The sequence below is a fragment of the Barbus barbus genome, assembly GCF_936440315.1.
Source record: "Barbus barbus genome assembly, chromosome: 27".
Taxonomy (NCBI): domain Eukaryota; kingdom Metazoa; phylum Chordata; class Actinopteri; order Cypriniformes; family Cyprinidae; genus Barbus; species Barbus barbus.
This window is the reverse complement of record NC_136755.1, coordinates 12966493-12991517: the sequence shown is the minus strand read 5'-3', so window position 1 is coordinate 12991517 and position 25025 is coordinate 12966493. Positions and strand designations below refer to the sequence as shown.

Here is a 25025-nt window from a genome sequence, read left to right as displayed (position 1 = left end):
TCAGGCTAGCACATGGAAAGCTGTTTGTGTATGCCACTGTCACTCAGTATTACACCTATTGGCAGTAATGCTGACTGGCGTAGGACTTTGAAATCCAACCGAGCACATTGGTAAGGCCAACATAAACGGGAACGTGAAAAAAAAACTGAACGGGTATCCAAAAATGATTAGGAGTAAAGAACATGGAGTAAAGAACTCAGTCTTTGAAAGTAGATGAAAACATTGTCAGTGAGTAACTTATACCTGCTATAACACCCAGCAAAAAAGATCATATTTCTTGGGCTACACGATTTCCTTTGGTGATTTTCCATCAAAATATAAGTTTAAATGAAGACATCCATAAATATTAGTATTGTAATTGTACAGTTGCAATGTAACAAAAAATATTACATTATTATTTTTCTTTAATATTAAATTTTATTTACAGCAAAATATTATGAATAGTAATATTTCTTATTTAGTTTTTTTAGAATTTTTATTATTAATAATAATAATGATAGCCATACTGATATATAATCACAACATATTGACCACATTGTGCAGCCCTATGCAAACAAGCACAGCAAATTTGGAATTGTCTATCAAATTTTAAATCACAATTTTTATTAGCAATTTTTATTTTTAATTTTTCCCCCAAATCATGCAGCCTCATTAACCCTAATGTGTTAAATATGACCTAAACCATTTTTTTTTTATGTTAGCTAAAATACCAGTTGATTGATCTAAAAGCAGTGAATAAATGATCTTTCTCTTTTTGCAGTTTGAAAGCCAGTGACAATGCTGACAGTGCTCTGTGTCCTGCTAACGCTGGGGAATCATGTCCTGGGGGCAGGTTACGCCCCCATGCCTCAGATGAAATATATGCAGCCCATGATGAAGGGGCCTGTTGGGCCACCCTTCAGAGAAGGCAAGGGACAGTATCTTGGTAAGTATTTGCAATGAACAAAATCATCCATCTATCCATCATTATATCTTTTTCCTATCCATCCTGTCATCTATCCATATTCAAATGATAGTGTAATTTGCTTTATTCTCACATCGATATTAATATTGTGAAAAACTACTCGATTTAAAATAACTGTTTTCTTTTGAAATATATTTTAAAATGTAATTTATTCAAAACCTACATTTTCAGCAGGCATTAGCTACTCTAGTCTTCAGTGTCATTTGATCCAGAAATCATTCTAATATGCTTATTTGCTGCTCAATAAACATTTCTTACTTTCTTACCTAAAGATTCTGTGGACCTTTTCACGTTTCCGTATTTCTCAGCAGTGGAAGTCATTATAGTTGGATACATTTCTGTAGCGGTGAATGAGAGACTACAAAACTACTTTTTTGTAATTTAATGTAAAGGTTATACAATACAAAGTAAAGTGTTATAAATATGCATACATATACACGTATTTTGTGAATAAATTAATTTGGCTGGTTAAACTGGATTGCTAGAGGTTAGTCAGTAAGAATCAGCTTTTTTTAAATGCTGATATATAATTTTTTGCACTTAAGTGGCACAGTGGTTTAGTGTTTTCACCCTTTTAGACCCTGGATGACTGAGATTCTTCATGGAGAGAAAGAGTTTGGGAGTTGAGCCAGAAGTCTGTCAGACTGAAGCACTGGAGATGAACAATAAGAGAAGATAAGAATGGTTTTCAGTTCGCTGACTCTTCTCCTCTCCTCTCTATGATATTTGAGAGGGCATTGTGAGAGTGTAACAGGAAGCGATAGAAGAGGAAAAAGAGGGACAGGGTGGGGTGAAGTCACCTCCCTTCTGAGCAGTATATCACAGGTCCATATAGTCCAAATCTGAAGGGAATCAAAGGGTTTGTCAAAACTGTGTCAGAAACAAGCAGGAGGGGTCAAGAGAGTCTTGAGCTGATGAGAAATCCAGGATAGATGTTAAATGAAAGCTGTTGGGATGTGCTTAAGATACAGGAGGTCTCTTCACAGGTAAAGGGAGAAGGATAAAGCACAGCAAAGAGAAAAGAGCAAGTGGTCAGATCCGTTTTCCTGGGATGTGATTGGTTTAACTGCTGCTGATAGTTAAGTTTTTAGGCATAGTTCAACCAAAGAGGAAAATTCAATTTACCCACCCTCGTGTTGTTCCAAACCTGTTTGAAAACACTGTTCCTCAAAGAGGAAAGTCATACAGGTTTGAGCAACATAGGGGTTAGTAAATTATGACTGAATTTTTATTTTGCACACATAGCACACATGGTTTAATTTTTCACAGTCTTCAAAGTAATTGTATAAGTATGGAAAGACTGATAGTATCTATCAGATAACCTTACAGGGAAATACAATTATAACAAGTTTTATGTATTACACAGAACAGAACACACAGAAGTGTTACATTTTGTGTCCTGCATTCTAATTAAAACTGCAATTAATGTACTTAAAGTTTGAACAATTTAAACAAACTGTAAAGTTATGTGTATAGGAGACCTTCAAGATCAATTAAGATCTCTAATCTCTAAAGAAAAGCTGTGTGCTCACTACCATCTAGTGGACAATAGAAGACTTGCACTGAAACGCGGTTTTTTTTAGAAGTGTTTGGGATATTATTACACTTTGCTAATCCAGTTGAAACCTAAGACAAATTTTCATTAAAAAAGAAACAAAAACATACTAAATAAAACCTGCTATTGGGTATAGATAACCAACCTCTCTAAAATACAGAGCCAACCTCCCTAAAACAAGTCCTCCCATAAACATTGTGCTGAAAATATTGAGAGAAATATGTACTTAGTGATTTTTTTCCTGCTGACCATTTCTAAATTCTACTGACTTCTGTCCAATACTGGTATGTATTTTAGGAGATTCCCTGTAGTTGTATGTTTATTTTGGAGCATGAAGTTTAAGGTGGTACAATGAGGGTATCAGATGAATTAAGTAAATGGAATTTACAGAACATGATTTTGTATTGTGTCATTTTGTATTTATATATTAAATTTATGTAAAGTGTAATGATCTAAATTATTCCTCTAAACCATTTGAGACGTGTTGAATTCTAGGCCTATGCTATAAATCATTTTACCACTTGAGGGCGCTTCACAAATATAGTATACTATTCTGTTACATAAACAGATGATGATATTAAAAAAAATATTTACAAAGAAGTGGATGGATAGATTAGATATATATTAGGTACTCAAGAGCCATAACATCTATGAGATAATTATGGTAGATTATATTTAATTTGACTTATCGTTTAAATATATTCCAGAAATAAATTACTTTAGAAATGACATATAGGGCCCACAGTTTGCGTTTGTGTGTGGTATGGTTTCTGAAGTGAAAAGCATAAAGCACATTTTAACATTGGCCAATTTATCTGAAGATTAGGCTAAGGATTTGTCTCTCTCATGTTGATGTTACATAGGCTTTTGAATATGTCAGGACACCTTTGTCATAAGATTAGTGAAATGGACCATTTTAAAGGCTAAATGTAATGTAATGTTAATTCTGAACTCATCTCTCAAAACTTTTATTGAGAACTGAAGTGAATGCATCTTTGCTGCATTTTCCTCTCTTGCATAGTTTGTTGTTCCTAGTACAAACATGGCAGTCAAACGTCATCACTGTAGTTCCCTTGCTGAAATTCAAGTGAGGTCAAATGCTTTTGAAAATGTTGTCCTTGTCCTTTGTTTATGTTTTGTCCATAAACACATTCATTTTCCATTGTAGGCCTTCATTGCATACCTGTGTAGCTGCCATTGAGCAGACACTTGAGTCAAACACAATGCATAAATATAGTCTCACCAGCACTTTAGTGTCCCCTCTACATAGAAACAAACTATATTTTGATGGCACAGTGATGACAATAAACACATTGGTATAAACTTCTTTTATGAATTTAGTTAAGTTATTATTTTTTCTTTTTTTATTGCAGAGTTTCCACCCATGACGGACATTAAAGGGGAGCCAGGTCTTCAAGGGAAGCCAGGACCAAGGGGACCACCTGGGCCTCCTGGATTACCAGGGAAACCAGGTATAGGAAAACCTGGTCTCAATGGTCAAACAGGTCCTTCAGGGCCTCCAGGATTCCCTGGGATTGGAAAACCAGGACTACCAGGATTATCAGGAAAAATGGGACCTAAAGGACCTCCTGGACTCAATGGTGAAGTTGGGCCTCGTGGAGAGGTGGGTCCACGTGGACTTCCAGGTCAGCCAGGACCACCTGGACCAGCAGGTCTGTCATTGAATGGCAAACCAGGGTTACCTGGGACTAGAGGCCCACCAGGGTCAAGAGGTGAGCTGGGGCCTAAAGGCGGACGTGGTATTCCTGGTGAACAAGGACTTAAAGGGGAAAATGGCAATGGAAAGCCAGGTACAACAGGTCCCAGGGGACCCACTGGCCTTCAAGGACCTCCAGGATTTCCAGGTATTCCTGGTTTGGGTAAACCAGGGATTGATGGGCTGCCTGGGCCAACAGGGCCAAAAGGAGAGAAAGGACTTCCAGGAGTTCAAGGTGTCCCAGGGGAAGCTGGTTTCCCTGGACTACAAGGTCAGCCGGGGGCAGCTGGTGTGGGAAAACCTGGACTTGATGGTACTCCAGGTAACCCAGGCCCAATAGGTCCAAAGGGTGATGTTGGCCCCAGAGGAACTCCTGGGTTTCTTGGCCCCCCTGGCTATGGTAAACCAGGGCTTGTAGGACAGAAAGGAGATAGAGGTCCTGGTGGATTACAAGGAGCCCCTGGTGACAAAGGAGAGCATGGGATGGATGGTCTACCAGGAGATACAGGGCCAACTGGACAGCCAGGGTTTCCAGGTCCACAAGGTCCTATGGGTCTTCCAGGGAAACATGGGATGCCTGGTCTAAAGGGAGAGAATGGCCCACAAGGACCTCCGGGCTTGCCAGGGCTTAGAGGAGATCAGGGTCCCAGTGGGCTCCCAGGAAAGTCTGGCCTCCCAGGTGATAGGGGCCTTCCTGGTCTCAACGGAGCCACAGGCAAACTTGGACCTAAAGGTGAATCGGGTCACATCGGACTGCCAGGTAATCCTGGTTTGATTGGGGGACCAGGTCCAAAAGGTGAGAATGGGTTATCAGGACCCCCTGGGCCACGTGGCAATTCAGGGATCCCTGGACTCCCAGGCCCCACTGGTCATATGGGACCTCAGGGTGTTCCAGGGTTGAAAGGCGAACAAGGTCCACCGGGCCCCCAAGGAATTGGAAAGCCTGGAGACAAAGGTATGCCTGGTCCACAAGGACCTCCAGGAAAACCTGGCACTTCTGGACTTAGTGGTATGCAGGGTCCTCCAGGTCCACCTGGACCTCCTGGGCCTCCCGGCTCGCCAAATGGTGATATAAATCAGTTAGCGGTTCAAGGACCAAATATTGTAGGAGAATCCATTCCAAAGCCAAATGGTGAGAAACCTTATTTTGGTCAGGCTGAGCTCTCTGCCTCCGTGGCTCCTGCTTTTACCGCCATTTTGACGACACCATTTCCCCCATCTGGATTTCCAATCAAATTTGACAGAACTCTGTACAATGGGCAAAATGCATACAACCCTGCCACGGGCATCTTCACAAGCCCACTGCCTGGAGTTTACTATTTTGCTTATCATGTACATGTAAAGGGAACCAGCCTCTGGGTGGCACTGTATAAAAACAATGTGCCAGCCACATACACCTATGATGAATACAAAAAGGGCTATATGGACCAGGCATCAGGTAGTGCGGTACTGGAGCTGAAAGAGAATGACCAGGTTTGGGTGCAAATGCCCTCTGACCAAGCAAACGGGCTCTACTCCACTGAATACATCCATTCATCCTTCTCAGGGTTCCTCCTGTGCCCCACATAACGGTCCGTCTCAGCGGAGAATTGCTTGCTCAAGTGCCCTGCAGTAACATCTGTGATAACAGCGACTAGATTACAAGAAAGACTTGCTGAACGACAGAGAGGCTGAGTTTGAAGCAAAGGATGGAGAATTCATGCTGTGTCTCTGTATTCACCCTCTCTTTCAAATGTCCGATTTGATCATTGTTTTACTTTCAAGTGTTGTCATTTTCTGCCTATATGATAATTTTATTATAACTGTTATGTTATTTTTGTTGATGTTGATGTATTGGTGTTATTTTATTGATGTTGTTGTAGTTGTTGTTGTTTATCGCTATCAGACTATTAAGTACTTTGCAATGTGTAGGTAACCGTTTAAAGACTTACCCATGTGACTGCACACGTTGCCAAATGTTCTGACTCCCACTGAGCTCCATCACGTTGACTCTGGGGTTGTGTTCCCCTGGTTGCAGTCGAATTCACCTATATCTTTCCCTCATACAACACAGGCTACTTGATTTGTGCCACAGTTCACATTTTAGAATGCAGACATTCTATACAGCATTGTTATTGTTTTTGTATGTTTAAATACATCCGTAATTTAAAGAATAATCTTCAGTTCCATATTGTTATTTCTTATTAATGCCAGACAGGTGAATATCTATCTGTTTTAGTCATTAGATATGTATGTTTTGTTTGATTTACTGTGTTAAAGCAAAAATTATGTGCTAATCTGTCTGTTTCTGCGACAACTACGTTGTGTTTGAGAGTTATTAAGAAAAAATGTACTTGATGATTTACTGAGTTCTTTGCTCAAAATATGCCAGGTATAAATCAGTAGTGATCCTGAAGGCCTCAAGAGGACTGCTGTACAACAGTGCCTGCATTAACAAAACAAATAAGCAATTTCTGTGATACTAATTCCATGCACTCTCAGAAAAAAGTTACAAAAGCTGTCACCAGGGTGGTAACCTTTCAAAGGGTACACCTTTGTGCCTTATTTCTTCTATATTACATGCATATTAGTGCCTGAAGTGTACATATTAGTACCTTTCAAAAAGTGACACCTTTGTACCTTTATTTCCAAGAGTGTACTTAAAAAATCATGACATCAAAGCTAATACATAGCGTATAGCTTCTCATCAAAATCTTAGGATAGCCTAGAATACATTGGTGAGTGAGGGACTACTAGTAGATTGAGAATATGAAAATATAATTCAGATTTTTTTATATAACAAATCAATTCTCCAACACAAAATCCAAACTACTGCATTGTGTACTCTAAACGTTTTACATACTCTGACGCTTTTCTTATTGCTGCTTTAACAATGACACAATTGACTGATTGTTTTTTACATTCTTCTGAGACTTGTAATTACACAGACATGATTGACACTAACATGAGTCAATGCATGTCCTAATCTTTTACATTTTGACAAAAAGTTACATGATTTGGATACATCACACTGTAATAGCACTGCTCCAGTGGTGTTTTATGAAAGGTTCAAATGTAAACATTCTCAAACAAAGAAATTGTTCCTTGCACATTTACTGAAGTGAATGAAAAACAGCAAATGAGGCTTGAAGTCCCTCTTGAAAGACATTTTGAATTATGAAGCCTGAGGAGTGTCAGTACATAAATGCACCCACTCACTGAGGTTGCATATTCAATACACAGTTACATGACATTTGTTGCATGACATTGTTCAGATTATTTACTCTTGAATGATGTTTTGTTACCAGACCTTTCCTATTTCCGCATGTATTTGACCTTTTTATTGAATATTAACACTGCGACCAATATTTTCTATGATGAGTGTATATTGTGTATGTGCAATGGATTGAAGATTTGAACATTCGTTGTGCTGCAACTTCGCAAAACTGCTTAGACTATGTTGCTTCCTTTTGTTATTCAAAACTAGGACAAAAAAAAAGCCTTGATTCTGTTCCACAGGATATTTATTCATGTTCAATCAAAAGAAAAGAAACAACCAATCCCGTTTGCACATAAATTTAATGAAGGCATATTTATACATTTGTGATAGTCCAGCAAGGAATGTCCAACTACCGAAACCCTGAACGTACAAATAACCTTATATTTAACAGCATTGAAGAGTTTGTAGTACACACTACCATTGTTTTCTTTCTTTCTTTTATGGTGTATCTATCAATCTATAGGACTTTTGTCATACTGCATTCACTTCATGCAATCTGTTTGGGGTATTAAATGCACTCTTTGATTGAACATATTTTGTCAGCTCGTACAAAATCTACAAGTAGCCTACTTGACAGTACTGATGCAACATCAATAAAGACTTTCTTGATCAAGGGTGTCTTTTGTTGTTCTCTTTAACTAATAAGACCAAAGCTATGTGAATTAAACCCTAATCTTAAAATCCCTACCAGTGGCATATCATAGGCCCATGCAACACGTTCAGTGTCCAGAAATTTGTGATTAACACTAGGGGGAGTGAACATCCACTTTAGTGTTCCTTGTGATCATATAAAGATGGCTCAAATGCTTCTGAAGTATCACACCTACAAGCATTCATCCACTTTTAACTGGCTCTACATTTTGTGAACATCTAAACCAGTTTCAAATCTAAAACTTCCAAATTAGGTGGTCACACATTTGTTTTCTTGGATTAAATAATCAATATTTAATGTTACACAAAATATTGGAATAAAGTCCTCGTAAAACGTCACCAGGCTCTTGCGCACAGATGACGCATCGCTGCCTGACTCCTCCCTCTTTAGTTGTTCTCAATTCAGTTTCACTGAGAGAACGACAAACACGACTTCGCCCTCACTACGTGCACTTTCTCCGGGGTTTGCCAAGGGATTTCAATGTTTGGCCCGTTCTTTGTAAGTATCCCTTGTTATCACTCGCCTTCCGCCTCGAATATCCTAGGAAGATGTTAATAACGAGCACCCTAGACGTTTGTTTGACCGTTTCTAGTGTAACGTTAGCTGTGAAAGCTGGCGCTTCAGCCGGTGAAGGAGCTCGCGGAGCTCGCGAGGGTAGCAGCCATTTGCCCGCGTACGTTTGAACGGAAACTCCACACTCGTCTGTTTTATTCGTTTTGACGGCTAGACGTTTTTTTTACGGGGTTAGAGACAGTTTGTCGGTCATTCCTATATTTGTTGTCGATAAATGAAGGGTCTGGGATTCTCAGGCTGTCCAACTGTCCTGGACTGCGTTGACTAGCCTCTTGCTAGCGATCTCACCACCAGCCAGAGACCGTGTCAAGAAGTTACTCAGACAGTTTATAGCCGTAATTATACATTTGGATAAATGGTTAATTCTGTGTCTGGACATAAAATACAATGGTCACTTGGTCATTTTTCACGGTTTGAGCGGCTGTGGGGGTCAGAATTGAATTGTTAGCCAGCGAGCTAATGTTATAACTGTCAGTTCAGTCAGATAACAATTTATCGTCACACTCCAGTATGTTCCTGATTTCAGTGGTTCAATGGTTATGCAAAGCGTGCAAGATTAAGAGTCAGTAATTTTAGTTTATTTTTAGTGTACCACAAAATTTGCCACAAGCTTTGTCCGTTCACGTGCGTGCAATTAGATTCTTCTTATTCACGTTTGCTTTATTTTAACTGTGAATCTGATTTATGGTTTGCCTTTGAAGTATGGTCGACCCGTGATCGTTCCCGTATCCAGCACTTGGTTAATCTGTAAGCTGATGACCTAGTATTACACCTAAACTGCGTAGTAAACTAGTTGGTAAGCCAACAGTATTGAAATGTCAAGCTTGTAGAACAGGTAAGAACGGGTGTAATCTGATTTCAGCCGGTTCCCAGAATGAGATGCTTAATGATGGCATGACATGACCCTAAATGTGGTATTCAGGTGCCCTGGGTAGTATTTGATTAGTCGCCTGTCTTCAAGCTCCACCTGTTCTCATCCTTGTCCCTGTGTAATTAAAACAAGGAAACTGTACAGGTGTTGGTCAGTGGCTTATGCCTTGGCTTGTTGTCTTTGAGATGGACATGCAGGCATTCCTGCCAGAATCTGGAAGTTGTAAAATTGCCAAGTCAGGACATGTTTTAAAGCTTGCGATATCTGCATTACATAAGGAGCGATTTCACCTGACATGACAGGGTTTTTTATTTTTATTTTATTATTTTTTGGCCTTTGTAGTGTGAAGCTTAGTTGTTTGTTGTGCTGAAACTGTGACAAGGTTGCTTTTTTTCACTTTAACCTTCCCTTATCTACATTGAATTATAAAATGAATAACTTTGTGTGGGCATATTTATTGGAGAAGCAATTTATGTGTCTGAATATGATAATGCTACAGTGTATTTTATCACCATTCATAATCAATGTACATACAAGGATGTTTCATTGGTAGATTGACAATATTTGTGTGTGCTACATTGGGACATGTTAAATAATTGAGCAAAATAACTTAAGTAAACAAAATCTTGGATAGTTAATTGAGGGACAACTAGGTTATTTTGAAGTGACCATTTTTTATTTTTTTTTTAAAGGTGCCATAGAATGAAAAACTGTCTTTACCCTGGCATATTTAAATAATAACAGTTCTGTACATGGAAATGACATACAGTGAGCCTCAAACACCATAGTTTCCTCCTTCATATGTAAATCTCATGATTAAAAAAGACCACTGAAAAACAGGCGAATCAGAACATAACACCGTCGGGATCACTACGCCCCCAACATTTGCATAAACCCGCCCTTGTTCTAAGCCGGCCGAACCATCAGAAGCTCTGCAGGTATTGTAAATAAACAAGCGCGGACAACAGCGAAAATAACAAAATAAATGTTATGTTCCAGGCCGTGCAGGGGGTGTGAAGTGCAGGGATGGGTTGGTGTCTGTATTCAGAAAGGCACAGAAAGCAAATAACGCGAGCCACTAAAGGGACATGGTTAGCTCCTTGCTAGCGGTAGCCTGTTACAGTACATAAGATTTCACTCTCAGTAAGGAGAGATGAGGATGATGGCGAATGACTTACAGATCCTGAGCACCACTGACAAGCATCTGATCTTGTGAAATGTGTGGTAAGTACTGTTGCTCCATAATGTAAACATAGTTTGTGTGATCGCGTCTCTTGAAAGTAAAACTATATGGATGGATCGTTCAAAAGCAGTTTCAATGCCTCGCATATTAATAACGGCTCCCTGATGCCCGCGTTTTATATACAGTATAATTACCCGACGATATAACTGCGAGAGAAAGTATTTAAATATATATTTTCCTCCCTGTGCTTCCTTCTTTCTGATGAGCCGTACTGTGAAACAGCCAATCAGAGCAGAGCTCAACATTGAGCAGCACTGTGAAACAGCCAATCAGAGCAGAGCTCATTATTATTCATGACCCTGCCAAATAAGCCAATAACAGACCGTTTCATTCTAGGGAGAAATCCTAGGGTTGTAAATGGACATGTAAAATCGTTTCTGGAGATTTTTTGCCCTTACCTAAGCCACATACCTTCTGTGTAGATATCAGAGAACAATTTAAAATACTGTATCAATGCATTCTATGGCACCTTTAAATCAAAGCTAGCTTACATCATGATGTGGTAATAAGAATATACTGAAAACTGAGCTCTTCACTACATGTAATTCAAATGTTTATATATCGTCTTAATCTTCATTGCATTGTCTACCAATACAATGTTTCCATCTACACTTTAATGTTTTTATTAAAATATTGTTACGAAGCACTTGTTGAACAGATTGAACTGAACAGATTAAGTTGGAAAAGAATTAGACTTTAAATAGAACTGTGTGTGAATTCCAGCTTTATCTGTTCTTAAGAACAGCTGATCATTTCTGTTTGTTCCCTTGTATGTACTCATGGGCTGTAGTCCTGTATGGTTCTGTTCACATGGCAGGGCTTCTCAGAAAATACAGTTGAGAGTTTGGATATAGAATGTTAGTCAGTCCTGTAAATAACCAAAATGTGTGTGAATGCACCTGTATTAATGACTCAAATACAGGACTACTGTGTGAACATGGCCACAGTATAGATAGACCTTCAGCATGGTACTGCTTTCACTCTAGAGGTCTGGTATTTTGAAAAGTCTGTTGAAAGCTTTCTCATTAACTAATAGGGATGTAACGGTATGAAAAGTTCTCATCACGATTATAGTGACCAAAATTATCACGGTTATCAGTATTATCACGGTATTGTTAAAATGTGCTGGAGATGTTCAAAAAGTACCGATACATAAATCACTTCACCAAGTTTTATACTTAAAAATCAACAAACAACAAATAAAATGACTTTTTGTTTGCGTAATCACTAAAACAATAACATTACCAATGAGGTCTGGATTTTAAATGACAACTTGACTGACACCAGTTTAATAGCATGTTCAAATAAATAATGTTAATGTTCAAATAAAGCTTTGAAAAATTTTAATATAAAGGTAAACCTCACATTTCAGCCTTTAAAGAAAAGAGTTAAGTCAAAATGATAATTGATTAATAAGGGGAAGGGGAGGGGGGAAGTGGTGTGTGGCCAAGTATGGTGACCCATACTCAGAATTTGTGCTCTGCATTTAACCCATCCAAGTGTACACACAGTAGTGAACATACACCCGGAGCAGTGGGCAGCCAATGCTGCGGCGCCCGGGGAGCAGTTGTGGGTTCGGTGCCTTGCTCAAGGGTCTCACCTCAGTCGTAGTATTGAGGGTGGAGAGAGTGTTGGTTATTCACTCCCCCACCTACAATCCCTGCCGGTCCTGAGACTCGAACCCACAACCTTCGAGTTACAAATCCAACTCTCTCTCCACTTATCTGCTCCATAAATAATTCTATATAGCTTATCTGAATTGTTTAAATGTGTAGAATCCACATAAGCTTGTTTTTCATCAACCGGTTAAAATTTACAGCAGGTCATGCAAATTTGGTCCGTTTTTTGGCCTGACAGAAACTGCACACAGGCTGAATGTAAATAAGTGTCTGTAAATCCACTCTCTGACAGCAGGTGGCGCTTTATATGGAAAAGCTGAATTACAGCTGATTCCCGTGAACTCCAAGAACAAAGCAGTATTGCGTTTAAGAACACTTCCACATGGAGCTAAGATGAAAACAAAATGCCATCGAATCGTTTCTGAAGACAGTCAGATCCTTCAGAGGTACATTCATATAATTAATTCACTGATATATTCATGTGTATAATTCCCTCAGCACTCTTTTAAAACCTCCCAGCTTTTCCGCCCTGTTTTCACTCAGAATGAAACTAATTTACTCTGCTGCCGTGCGCTCGTGACACTGTTACACTCTGCTTTATGCTGGACAGTATTTATTTATCGTGAGTTGTTCAGATCGCGGTAATCAAATACGGTTTTAATGATAATTAAAATATGAAACGGCAATACTAACCGTGGGTAATTTTATCATGATTTATCGTCAAACCGGTAATCGTTACATCCCTATTAACTAATAAAGACTGCCATATAAACGCTTCATAACCTTTCAAAGCTCGAAAGTACAGACATGGCTTTTTTATCAGCATTAGATGTGTTTAGACCATATTTATAGCTTGTTTGGCATTTTGGTTGAACAGAGCTGTCAGTAGCCACTCTTACTGGGCAGCATGTTAAATGTCACTGGTAGCAGTAGTTCACAGCTTGTTAACAAACATGGATCGAGTTGTGCCTCACAGCAGGCTCTCCTAAAACATCTACACAACTGGCAACAGCATGACTCCCATTCCTCCCACTGTCTTTTCAACTTGTCTGCTTAAATATTGGAGTTGTTGTAGCCTTTGAGCCGGCATTGCAAACCCAGCAGGAGCGCTGCTAACCCTTGATGAATGAGCACGGTGCTCACCACAGTCTCATCCTGACCTGACAGACATCTGCTCCCTCTGCATGACTTCCATAGACGCTGCATGATGTGGCCTTTGAGAAGACAGTCAATCTTTAAGATGTCTTTGTTGAATAACATGAACTGTCTGTCTTGTCATTTGAGTCTTACTATTAAGTTTACAGTCACAATAGTGTAAGCATCAGATTGACAGGAAGTGGGCAAGTTTGTGGCAGCATTTACAGGAGTCCCCACCCTCTTAGCGGAGTTTCCACTGAGCGGCTTCTTGTCTTCTCTCAACGCTTCTTCAAAACACTATGGTGGCTGGTGGTGACATTGGGTCTCATTCACTAATAAGTGCGTACGTTTTTCGTATTTATACACATTTGAACTTCTCACGAAAACTTTCCGCCTAATTCACAACACGTGCGTACGCACATGAGCTTGTTCTTAAACTCGTTCTTCTGTTAGTGAATCTGTAGTCTTCTAAAAGAGCGCCCGCGTGCACGAGGTTAGTGATTAGCATAATACACGCCCAAACCAGCTCCATATAAGGGCTTTCCGCAAAGCGGCACTCGTCTAGAGAAAGACAATTATGGCATCGAAACAAAAGACAAAGAAAAATAACTTGAACGATAATGAACGTGAGGTTTTGCTGTCGGAGGTGGAAGCCAGAAAAAATTTGTTATTTAAAAGCAACTGAACAGCCATTCGTCACTCTCAGCAAACATATCTGTGCGTCAGAGCCGGCGCCAGGGCACCTCCATCGGGGGGCATTTAAATTTCTAGGGGGGCACAAATCACGTTGTGTGTGTGTGTGGGGGGGGTGTATTCGTGAAGCGCGTGCAATCTGTGATCGCGTGCAGTTGCTGACGCTCGCTAAAGCGTTCAATTGCTTTCTTATGTGCGCTGTTTTATCTGTATTTCGCTTTCAAAATCGATCGCGTTCAGCAAGGAGGGGAGAGGATGGAAAGTGGGGAGGCACAGTAACTCGTTTGGGGGGCCACGGCCCACGAGTGCCCCCCTTGGCGCCGGCCCTGCTGTGCGCTCTCTAAAGATGCGCTCTCTCCTTAGAGCACGCGCCACAATGTCTTCAAGCAGTACCAAGTGTGCCATGCCTCCAAACACAAGGTGAGAAGCAATAATCACCGTTTATATAAGGATAGATTCGTGAAAACGTCCGTACGCACATTTCACGCAAAAATTTGTGCGTACGCATGTTTAGTGAATGAGACCCATTGTTTTTTTGGGGGTTCTTGGGTTTTACCTTATTTTGCACATGAGTTTCGTCAGCCATTGTTGCACCAGCTGATAAAGAGTAGGCTTTTTTAAAGTCATTCTTTAAGAACATTTTTATGGCTAGCTTTTAAGCAAACATTTTGTAAAGGCCTAAAAGTTTTTAAATCTAAGATGATTTTTTATTTTTAAATTAAGACATGGTTTTGGCTCACGAGTGTTAAGAAATCAAATTATAAAGCTGATGCAGAAGCACTTAGGCGGTGGTGGTTGTGTTAGCCTAATTTAGTGATTTCAGTGCATCTCTAACTTGACCACAGGCAGCTTGCAAGGTGCATGTAATTCTTTTTGCTGTTTCCAAAGCATCTCTTCTATCTCTTGGCCATTTTTTTATCTAATTGTTTGACATATGACTGGGAAGACAAAAGCAGCAGGTGCATGAAACATATAGCCTACCTTATTGAATTCATTCCCTTTTAAGATGGCTTCCTGTTTTTTAGGAACATTGTGACTATTGCAAAGTACAACATAAGAATGATGATGCTTCTGGCTGTACCTTATTGCCTTTTCTGTAGAGTGAGATTAGCACTGCATTGAGCCCCTGGCTTTGGCAGCAGATTTCTTTCTTTCCAGCACACTCCTGTCTTTTTGATTCACATTTTCATACCACCTGCTTTCAGCATAAAAAAGGTCCCCTGCTTTGTTTTGAGCTGACCTCAAAACTGATTAGATATGTGACATGATATTATGGCTTGTCGGCGCCGATAGCCTCGTGGGCAGCATGTAGCGCCGTTGCGCTTCGGGTGTCCCGTGTTCGAGTCCCGGCTCGCGGACCTTTCCCCATCCCGCCCCCTCTCTCTCTCTCTCTCTCTCTCCAACTTCGTTTCCTGTCTAACTACTGTCCTATCAAAAAAAAGGCAAAAACGCCAAAAATAAATCTTAAAAAAAAAAAAAAAAATATTATGGCTTATCAAACTAATTTGATGCAGTCAGAAACAGCACAATGTTTTGTCACAGTGTAATTTGTGTGATTGCATGGTGCAGTCTTGTTGACAGGTCAGTTTTGCTGTACCTGTGTTAGGGCTGCACAATTAATCGGATTTCTAATCGCGATTACGATTATGGATATCACGATTACATAATAATTCAAACCCCCGATTACAAAAATAAATAAACAATTAAAAATGCCCACTTGCATTATTCTGTGTGCTTAAGGTGTTTGCAGCGGGGTTTAACAAACTCAAACACACTGGATAAAAGACATTTTGTCTAACTGATAGTCGTTGTAACTCTGTTGTGCATGATAGATAAACACCAAACATGTCAAAAGTGGAACAAAATAGCGGTACTCGTTTGAACTGCGTGCCACACTGACCTTTTATCCGCTCGCCTCAAACGAAAACAGCGCAGCGCGAGCTTAGAGCGTATGCACTGTGAAATCCAATAAGAAGCACTCGAGTTCAGAAATCACGTATCTTTAATTTAAACTAGTTTAAAGCCAAAGTTATTCTCATCAACACTTATTGCAGAAACAGTGCAACAACGATCCAGTTAGAAGACGTTTCAATCCACAAATCACCCACATTTGCCATAGTTTTACTGTTGTAACACTAACGGTAACAATGGTACGGAGGCAGAAAAGTAGGACTGGGGTCGACAATATAATTGGCCCGGTGGCCCGGACGTGCTTTTAAAACCGTCAGGGCCACCAGATCGCTCCAACCACTAGCCCGGTGGGGCCAGTAAAAATAATGCCTCGATTAAAAAAAGTCTAATTTCACATTAATTACCTGTGGTTCTGTGTTTTGATTTCTGTTAAATTGTCTCGGTAACCACTGCTAACACGTTACGTGATCCCGACAGCCTTACAGATGCAGCGGGTTTATGCGCTCCGTGACGTCTGCACCGCCTTGCTCGCTCCCGCGGTTACGCGCGCAAACTGCACACTGCTGCTACTATTAAGCTAGGCTACATGTTTCTGAAACCCCCATCACCCGGCCAAACGCCGGGTAAAAAAAGAGAAGGCAAGGAAGAGAAAATCACCAGAGGAATTGAGGGAAAGCGAAAGGGAATACGAAAAGAAAAGGCAGAGAAAGTTTCAGCCCCAGTGGCGAGACCGCTGGAATTGGCTGGGCTTAGGGGTGTGCGATATGAAGATTTTTGATCGTGGACGATAAAAATGTCTCCACCATCTGCTTTTGAATAAATATCGTAGTATCGTGCTACAGCACACATTGTCAAATACAGTTCTGGCGCCTCCGTCTCTATTTACTGTACAACAGGACATACAGCAGTATAGTTACTCTGACAGGACACTGCACTTATTCGCGATCGCAAAAGTACATTATTTGCATACAAGCCTTGCTGGTTAAATGTTTCATTTGCGCGCTGGTCTGACGTGCGCTTTTTCTGAGCGCATACACCTGAAGCACGCGCACTAAAAAGCCTGTCTAACAGCGCCTGATTACTCAACTAACTTATCTTTTGCGCTAATACTGTCAAAACACACAAGGTTTACATACAGACTGAGTTGGTTATCTCTAAAATGAAAGTAAATAGTTAAGAGAGAAACGGATGCGTGCCTGTATATTAGATGCGTGCAGCTCTTAAAGGGACAGTACTAAACATGCTATCGACTGTCATTAAAGGGATAGTTCACCCTAAAATTTAATTTCTGTCATTATTTACTCACTCACATGTTGTCCCAAACCTCTATTAATTTCTTGTGCTGAACACAAAAGAAGATATTTTGAAGAATGAGGGTAACCAAACAGTTGCTGGTCTACATTGACTGATAGCAGGAAAGACAAATCCTATGGAAGTCACTGAGGACCAGCAACTGTTTGGTTTTCCACCTTCTTCAAAATAGCATTTATGTTCAGCAGAAGAAAGAAACTCATTCAGGTTTAAAACAACTTTTGAGAAAATGATGGTATAAAAATAAAACATCATGACAGAATTGACAGACAGATGACAGAATATTTATTTTTGGGGGAACTATTCATTTAACGTTAACAAAACGCAAAGAGAAAAATCACTCACTATTCTTGACTGAAAATCTTTAATACAGTTGCTTTAGGAATCAGTCTATCTAGTGTTTTATTTTTATATTTGTTCATTCAATTTCATTGAATGCTCTGCTAAATACACCTATTGTACCTGAAAATAAAGCACTGTTTGTTTTATTTGTATATTATGTGTATTTGTAATGTGTATCTTTTGTTCTTATTTTTTAATAAGAAAGATAGAATGATGACAAAGATTTTTATCTTCGCCCACTTTGGCCTAAATATCTGCCATGTCTTTTTTTTTAGTTTTTGTTACCTTGAAAGGCTTTGTCTTTCTAGTTTGGCTGTAATGCTCAGACAACTTGTAAAACCAAAATGACAAAGAATCGTGATAAAACCGTGAATCGTGATATTTCAAAAAAAAAAAAATTGTGATATGATATTTTTCCCATATCGCCCACCCCGAGCTGGGCTACGATCAAGAAAAAAAGAGGTTTACTGTGAGCTCTGCAGATCAATGCCCACACATGCAGACAAGTAAGTTAGAGAAAAGTTAACGTGTATGAAATCTATGGTATGAACATAATATAATGAATTGCTGTGTGACTACGGAGAATGAATCCTATGCAATAGGTTTATTTGCACTTGTTTCATGTTTTTGCACAGTTTTGCTGCACTTTGCACTAAACCTACCTTAAAAAAAATAAATGCTATTCATGTTGTTCAAGCAAACTGTTCTTTTTCGTGATTATTGGGATCAATACCCGACGCGTTGACCTGGGCCAGTGAACTTCAAAAGACACTGGCCCGGAGGGCCAGTGGCAAATTTCCCTTATTGTCTACCCCTGTAGGATATTCATATTGAGTATTATATTATTATTATACTAAATATGTTAAAGGAGTAATGGAATATAATTACATTATTTTGTTAATTATTCTATCAGTTGATGTGGATTTGTAATTGCCTGAATGTCTTTAGGCTACTGTTCTTCAATGCAAACACCATAGAAACCATATAGTTGGGCTACTTTTTTACCATGATAATGAGGTGCTGTTCTTTTGGTTATGTATAAAAGATGAGACTGTTACAGTTTTCGCAATGGTACTGTCAAATGTACATCTGCATCCCAACTCAAAAGCAATAAAAGTTCAGGAAGAGTGTTTTCAGCCTTTTTTTAAATATATATTTTATAAAAAAATATGGCATGCAGCTTCAAACAATGGCATAAATCTGTTCAAAATAATCGTTATTAATAATTGCAATTCAGGGCTCGACATTAATGCTTGTCCGGAACAAGTGAATGTTTTGGTCGGGCAAGTGACAGAGAAATGTACTTGCCCAATGGGACAAGTAACTTAAAGTCAATACCAAAAACAATAATAACTGCCTTTATTTATGATATAGCCTTTGTTATAGGGATGTTATTATATATATCGTTTGCGATCATTTCGTTGTTTTATCGAGTGTACTGCAAGAAACAAAACACACCTACAGAGTGCACGCATACATTACGTAAAGTCGTCTAGGTTAGACTAGAGCACGCGCAAGAGCGTTCTTTCACTGCATGGTTCAGTATTACAATACATGAAGAATGATCAGAAAATTCAAGATATGGGAGAAGAAAATGTATATATTTATATAATTTCATATAGTTTCACACGAAGATCGAGTGCCGTTTTTTTTTTTTTTTTTTTTTTTTTTTCAAAAACCATCATGATTACAAATTTGATTTTATAACAGTTCAATAAACAAGAAGTTAACATTAAGAGACTTACGTTTTAGACACCATATTTCCTGTTTTTGCTCTGTTTCACCAACAAAAATAATCCCAAACACAGCCACAGCACTGTTTTGTGTGTCTGAGCAACATGACGGTGTTTCGTTCCTGAACGAATCAACCGATTAAATGATTCGGTTCAGTCGCAATGAATCACTTATTAACAGTGACTTGATGCCACCTACTGGTGGTTTTAATTTCACATTTACAGTATTTTTTTTTTTTAAGTAACTTCAAATATCAGTATTCAAATTTTTATGAATCAAAACATTTATTCATTTGTAACTGCAGATTAAAGCATTCCATGTCCTTCAGAGCTGCATTAACAGTGGGTAAATATATCTATTCCACTTCAGATGCAGTTTCTGTGTTTCCTCTACATAGCAAAGATGCATTTTGTTGATACTGATTTCATTTGTTTGGTAACAGCCCAAATGTCTTATTATACTAATTGTCTGATTAAACTGAACTCTAATTAAAATATTTAAAATTTAAGTTTGAAAATTCCCATATAAAGAAGTAAATATTAGCATTTTATTTTTAAGTTTAAAATAAAATAAAATAATTGTATTTGTAATTAACCCTCTAAGTGCCAAAGTCGCAAAATTGCGACAAGACGTCATACTTCATGAAATGGGCTGTAGTTCCTAATCTGGTGTAATGGCTCATTTGTACTCCCTTCCACTAGATGGCAGACATGTAGTACTTCGATTCTAGACCAAAATTGTTTGAGGAAATAGCAGAGTAAGTGAGCTATCGTGTCATTGATGCAGAAGCAATTCAGTTCATAGCGTCTGAGTAAATTGTGAGATTTGTGAGAGAAAATCGCCAAACGGCTAATAAAAAGTTGTACTGTGAGGATGTGTTGCAAATGTCATTCGCCGATTCTGACTCTGAAGGGGAATATTTGCCTTTTGGAAATGACGATCGGTCGTCTAATGATCGCGCTTCTCCCGGTACATCTTTTCTGCGCAATGGTGCCGCGCGCAAGGTGCGATCGTTCACAAAGCACAAACAAGTGATCATTTCAACACTTTGCCCAACGGGGATGAGGGTGGCAGGGGTGGACGTGGACTTAGTGTCCATAGGAGAGCTGTTGCTCTCTGATGATCGGCCAGATTGCGCTGTTTGTTCTGATCGCGCGCACTCCAAGGGCTGCCGGCAGACAGTACAGGTGCAGTCAGTGTGGAGTAGGTCTGTGCGCTGTGCCATGCAATGAGAGCTACCATACTCTCAAGAACTATAAACTGTCACATAGATACCTGATTGGGCAGATAGCTGGTACTGTGGCACAGTAATATAGTAATAATTTACTGCTTTCTCCTGTTTTACTGTTGATTTCCTCTTTTCCTGATCATTTGGAATGAGGATAAAAAGATAAAAAAACAACAACAACATGCAAATAAGTTCAAACATCCATTCAATATCTATTATTTCCTGAATATTACTGATGAACTGATCAAAAAGTAGGCTACTGTTCACATGCGTTTTACTACTATATAGTATAGTAATATAGTAATAATTTAGTACTTTCTCCTGTTTTATTGTTGGTTTCCTCTTTTCTGATCATTTGGAATGAGGAGAAAAAGACAAAAAAACAAACAAAAAAATCAAACATCAATTCAATATCTACTATTTCCTAAATATTATGAAATTCAAGAGGGCCGCCCCTGATGACGTCATATGCAAATTAGATGAGTATATTTACACCCCACATAAACTTTCGGTCATGCCCAACATTTTTCTAATTTACAGTAGTTCTCTATCTTTAAGCCATTTCAAGCCACAAGCTTTTGAAATCTTGATGTCAAAATCCAGCATTTTTTCCAAAAAACCCTGGCGCCTAAAGGGTTAATACTCCCTTTTTATTTTAAAATACAACAGTATTATCACACTTTATTATTTTTTGCATTTTATTTAAAATGAAAAATCTAACTAAATAAACTAAATGGCTTAATTATATTTATAACTCAATTAAAAAAATAATAATAATTCTCTCTCCGGGCAAGTAACTTTTATGCTTGGACAAGTAAATGACTAATTTACTTGTCCAAAGGACAACCACATGAGAATGCTTAATGTCAAGCCCTGCAATTACAATCTCAAGGGAATAAACGACAATTATGATTTTTGTCATAATCGTGCAGCCCTAACCTGTGTCACAGCGTTCAAATTCACAAATAAGATTCTGTGTATAAACCAGCTTGTCTTTTGTGTTCTGATACTGTTTTGTAAATTCACAGCCACAATTTTTAACCTTAAATTTAATTTGATTTTTATTTTAATTTAATTTAATTTAAATTTGATTTTTTTAATATGTGGATTCAGTATCGCTAGCAAAGTATCAAACTGAGGCACTGACATCCTGAAATAAACTTTGAATCTCTCGGGATAATCCCGCAGCTCTTTGATAAGGAGGTGGAACTCTCCTTCCTCTCTGCGCAATCTAAGGATTGGATGGACCCAATATTCCCTTTTTCTTTTTCTTTTTTTAAAAAGAGAGCGGACAACAAAATCCTCACTGCTTTAAGACATTTTGTATAGTTTTGCGAATTTTTTCGCAACGGATTAATTAAAACGCATCGGACTCAGTGTGCAAGGTCTCTGTGCGTGACGAATTTTTAAGGTTGCGAATGCGAAAAAACGCATGCGAAAATTTCGGACTCAGTGTGCAGAGACCTTGACTACGATATTTCTTCAAAAGCAGATCGTGGAGACATTTTTATCGTCCACGATCAGAAATCGTCATATCACACACCTCTACGTGAAACTGAAACTAGCGGCGTGGTTGCTGGAAAAAGCACAATACAAACTCACTTGCCTTTTCTCATTCATCACCATGTTTTCCCCACAAAATTACAGCACCCGTGAGCAGGAGGATAACGGGATAACACTGGCATTTGTTCTGATACTGGAAAGTCTACAGAGCATTTTAAGCATTTTTAAAACGGTTCCAATACAAGGCATTTTTCAAAACAAATGAACACTTTCACATTTTCAAAACAAGTAACTTATTTACAATTGTGCCAGTTTTGTAGTGTAAATAGCTATTTTGACTTTTTGTATTCACTGTGCAGCTTGAACGGCGTCCGTCAAAAATAGACTTTATCTTTAGTGAAGCCGCTTCTGAAAAGTGCCGCAGATTGACTGGAGTGACCGCGATCTGCTCCGGTGGCCGTGTCGGAGCGGCGGGACAGTGTAAATCAGGGGTTATATACTGCACTACAGGCTACAGCGCCATCTATTGGATATTACTGATATCGCATCAAATTAGCTATTTTGGAACAACTGACTCACGGGCTGGATGAAAACGGCCGTAGTTTGCCCACCTCTGCAGATTTGTATCATTTTTAAAAATCCCTCGCAGGCCACCACAGGAGTGATAGCAGGCCGCAGATGGCCCGCGGGCCGTAGTTTGGACACCCCTGCTGTAGACCATGGGAAAAAGTTGAATGATGACACTTAATATACAGACTGTCACAATTAAAAAAAAAAAAAACACACATCTTAGCAGTCACTATTGCGATTCGATATTACAATTTATTGTGATTTTTGTTTGCTTATTAAAGACTAGACAATGGAAAATAGTTGATTATACCCTTAAAAGAGACTGTATATAATGAGCCATATTAAGAAAAACAATGCATCACATCTTTTATTATTTCAGGAGCATACACATACACGGTGTATATTTAAAGTACCATGAACCATGAAACTTTAAAGTAACAAAACCCTGAACTTGCACGCAAATATAATGTTCAACAAAATGAGCAGAAAAAAAACTTTCTGAAATAAAATAAAGTGCTATGTTACTTTGCATAGCCTACGGTTTTAGTCATGTTTTCCCAGCAGTTGGGATTCAAAATGTAAAGGTGCAGAAAGAATTCTGGAAGAGGTTTGATCCTCTGCCTCTGTCATGGTTTTGCTTTCTCGCACCAGCTTTAAACGTATATGACGTCATCTAATGCAGCGGCACTGCGCACGCAGAACGATTGTTGTATGACCTCAAAGCACCGCGAGAGCTACAAAGAACAGACTGCTCCCACTGATCGATATATAATGACGGCTCTGCAAGCTTTCGAATTGCTCTCGCGGTATTTTGATATCATGCTCTGATTGTCTGCGTGGTCCTGCTTCAAGTCAAACAGACTTATACATTTTGCCCCCTGTATTACAAAGTGATAACTTCTCCCCACCACCTCTTAGGAAAAATAAGATAAAAAAAAGAAAAGAAATTTAATTCACCTAACTATCGTGTTTCTTTTTTTAAAACAATTTAAAAATCCATTGGTTTACCTTTTAAAAAGATTTGAGATAATTAGGTGAATCGATTTTTTTTTCTCCCACCTCTAAACGTTATACTGGCAGTTCTTTTCCAAATAGCTGTATAGTTTATATAACACTATATAATACAGTGGTAGAGAGGATATTCCTAGACGTCTGCATACATTTTAATTTTTTTTATTGAATAACCACTTCTTTTGTCTGTCAGGTCTAGATGAGTTTTCAAAATACTCTTTTCCTTATCTGGATTTTATTTTTTAACAATTTATCAAGCTTTGCTCAGCAGTCAAGTCTGGGCATTATAAAGGACATTTCTATGTGAAGGGAGTTGTCATTTTGTCATTGTGTGTTGGCTGAACGTCATCACTGCCATATTATCATATGATGCATACAAAGTGCTGATCTACGGTGAGTAAATGAATCTGATTCAGTGAGCCCTTCACCAGTGCTCTTCTGAGAGACTGGTGTGGAATGCATACAGACAGGCCTCAAGAATGTGTGTGGCATTCAGTGTGTACCTCAGGTGTATTTATAGGCCACTAAGTATGCTTTAAACAGATTTTTATTTCTGTCCTTTATGACATGAAGTGTCCCGTATTCTAAATTAGAAGTGCTATTTAAACAGCTAGGCTGAATAGCTACTTCAACATGATGACCCTATGGTCCGTTGCTTTTTTTTATGCCATTTTGTCTTTTGTTACTCTCTGCATGGGGTTCAGACATATTAATTATGTGAGTGACTTTTCCTCTTAGCAACGTAAAAGCAACTGGAGAGATGCGCCGTTTATTCTCACACTGTGTTATCCTGTCTTGAAACAGGAGCCATATTTCCTCAGCTTTTCTGAGAATGGCCTCTTCAATGTTTATTATACCCAGAATTAGGGCTGCACGATTAATTGAAAAAAAATCACGATCTCAATTCATACATAAATGCGATCTCATTTCTAAATGATGGCGATTCACTTCCGTGTATTTCCCTGCATTCAGATCATGCTGCATTCACGCGTTATTGGTCACACTCACACAGTAACAAAACACTATTAATTCATCAATAAATCATAAATCTCGATCACTTTTCTCCTTTCCCTCATTGGCCACGTTCCGCTGTCACTCACGTGACGTGTAACAAGGCAGCAGACCTAAACGG

At 38.9% G+C, this 25025-nt stretch overlaps 2 protein-coding genes across 3 annotated transcripts in view; both read left to right on the top strand.

The window, feature by feature from the left end:
* LOC306847113 (uncharacterized protein) overlaps positions 1 to 8106 on the top strand; it is a 49763-nt gene extending 41657 nt beyond the window's left edge. For both annotated transcript variants that reach the window (XM_079380897.1, XM_079380896.1), the window contains 2 exons: positions 761 to 925; positions 3893 to 8106. In XM_079380897.1, coding sequence (XP_079237023.1) covers positions 778 to 925; positions 3893 to 5805 — 2061 coding nt within the window. In that variant the 5' untranslated portion in view covers positions 761 to 777 and the 3' untranslated portion in view covers positions 5806 to 8106. The remainder of the gene's footprint in view (positions 1 to 760; positions 926 to 3892) is intronic.
* A 429-nt stretch (positions 8107 to 8535) lies between these two features.
* Positions 8536 to 25025, top strand: part of ptp4a2b (protein tyrosine phosphatase 4A2b) — a 41421-nt gene continuing 24931 nt past the window's right edge. The window contains exon 1 of the mRNA XM_079380563.1: positions 8536 to 8645. The gene's annotated coding sequence lies outside the window, so the exon portion shown is untranslated. The remainder of the gene's footprint in view (positions 8646 to 25025) is intronic.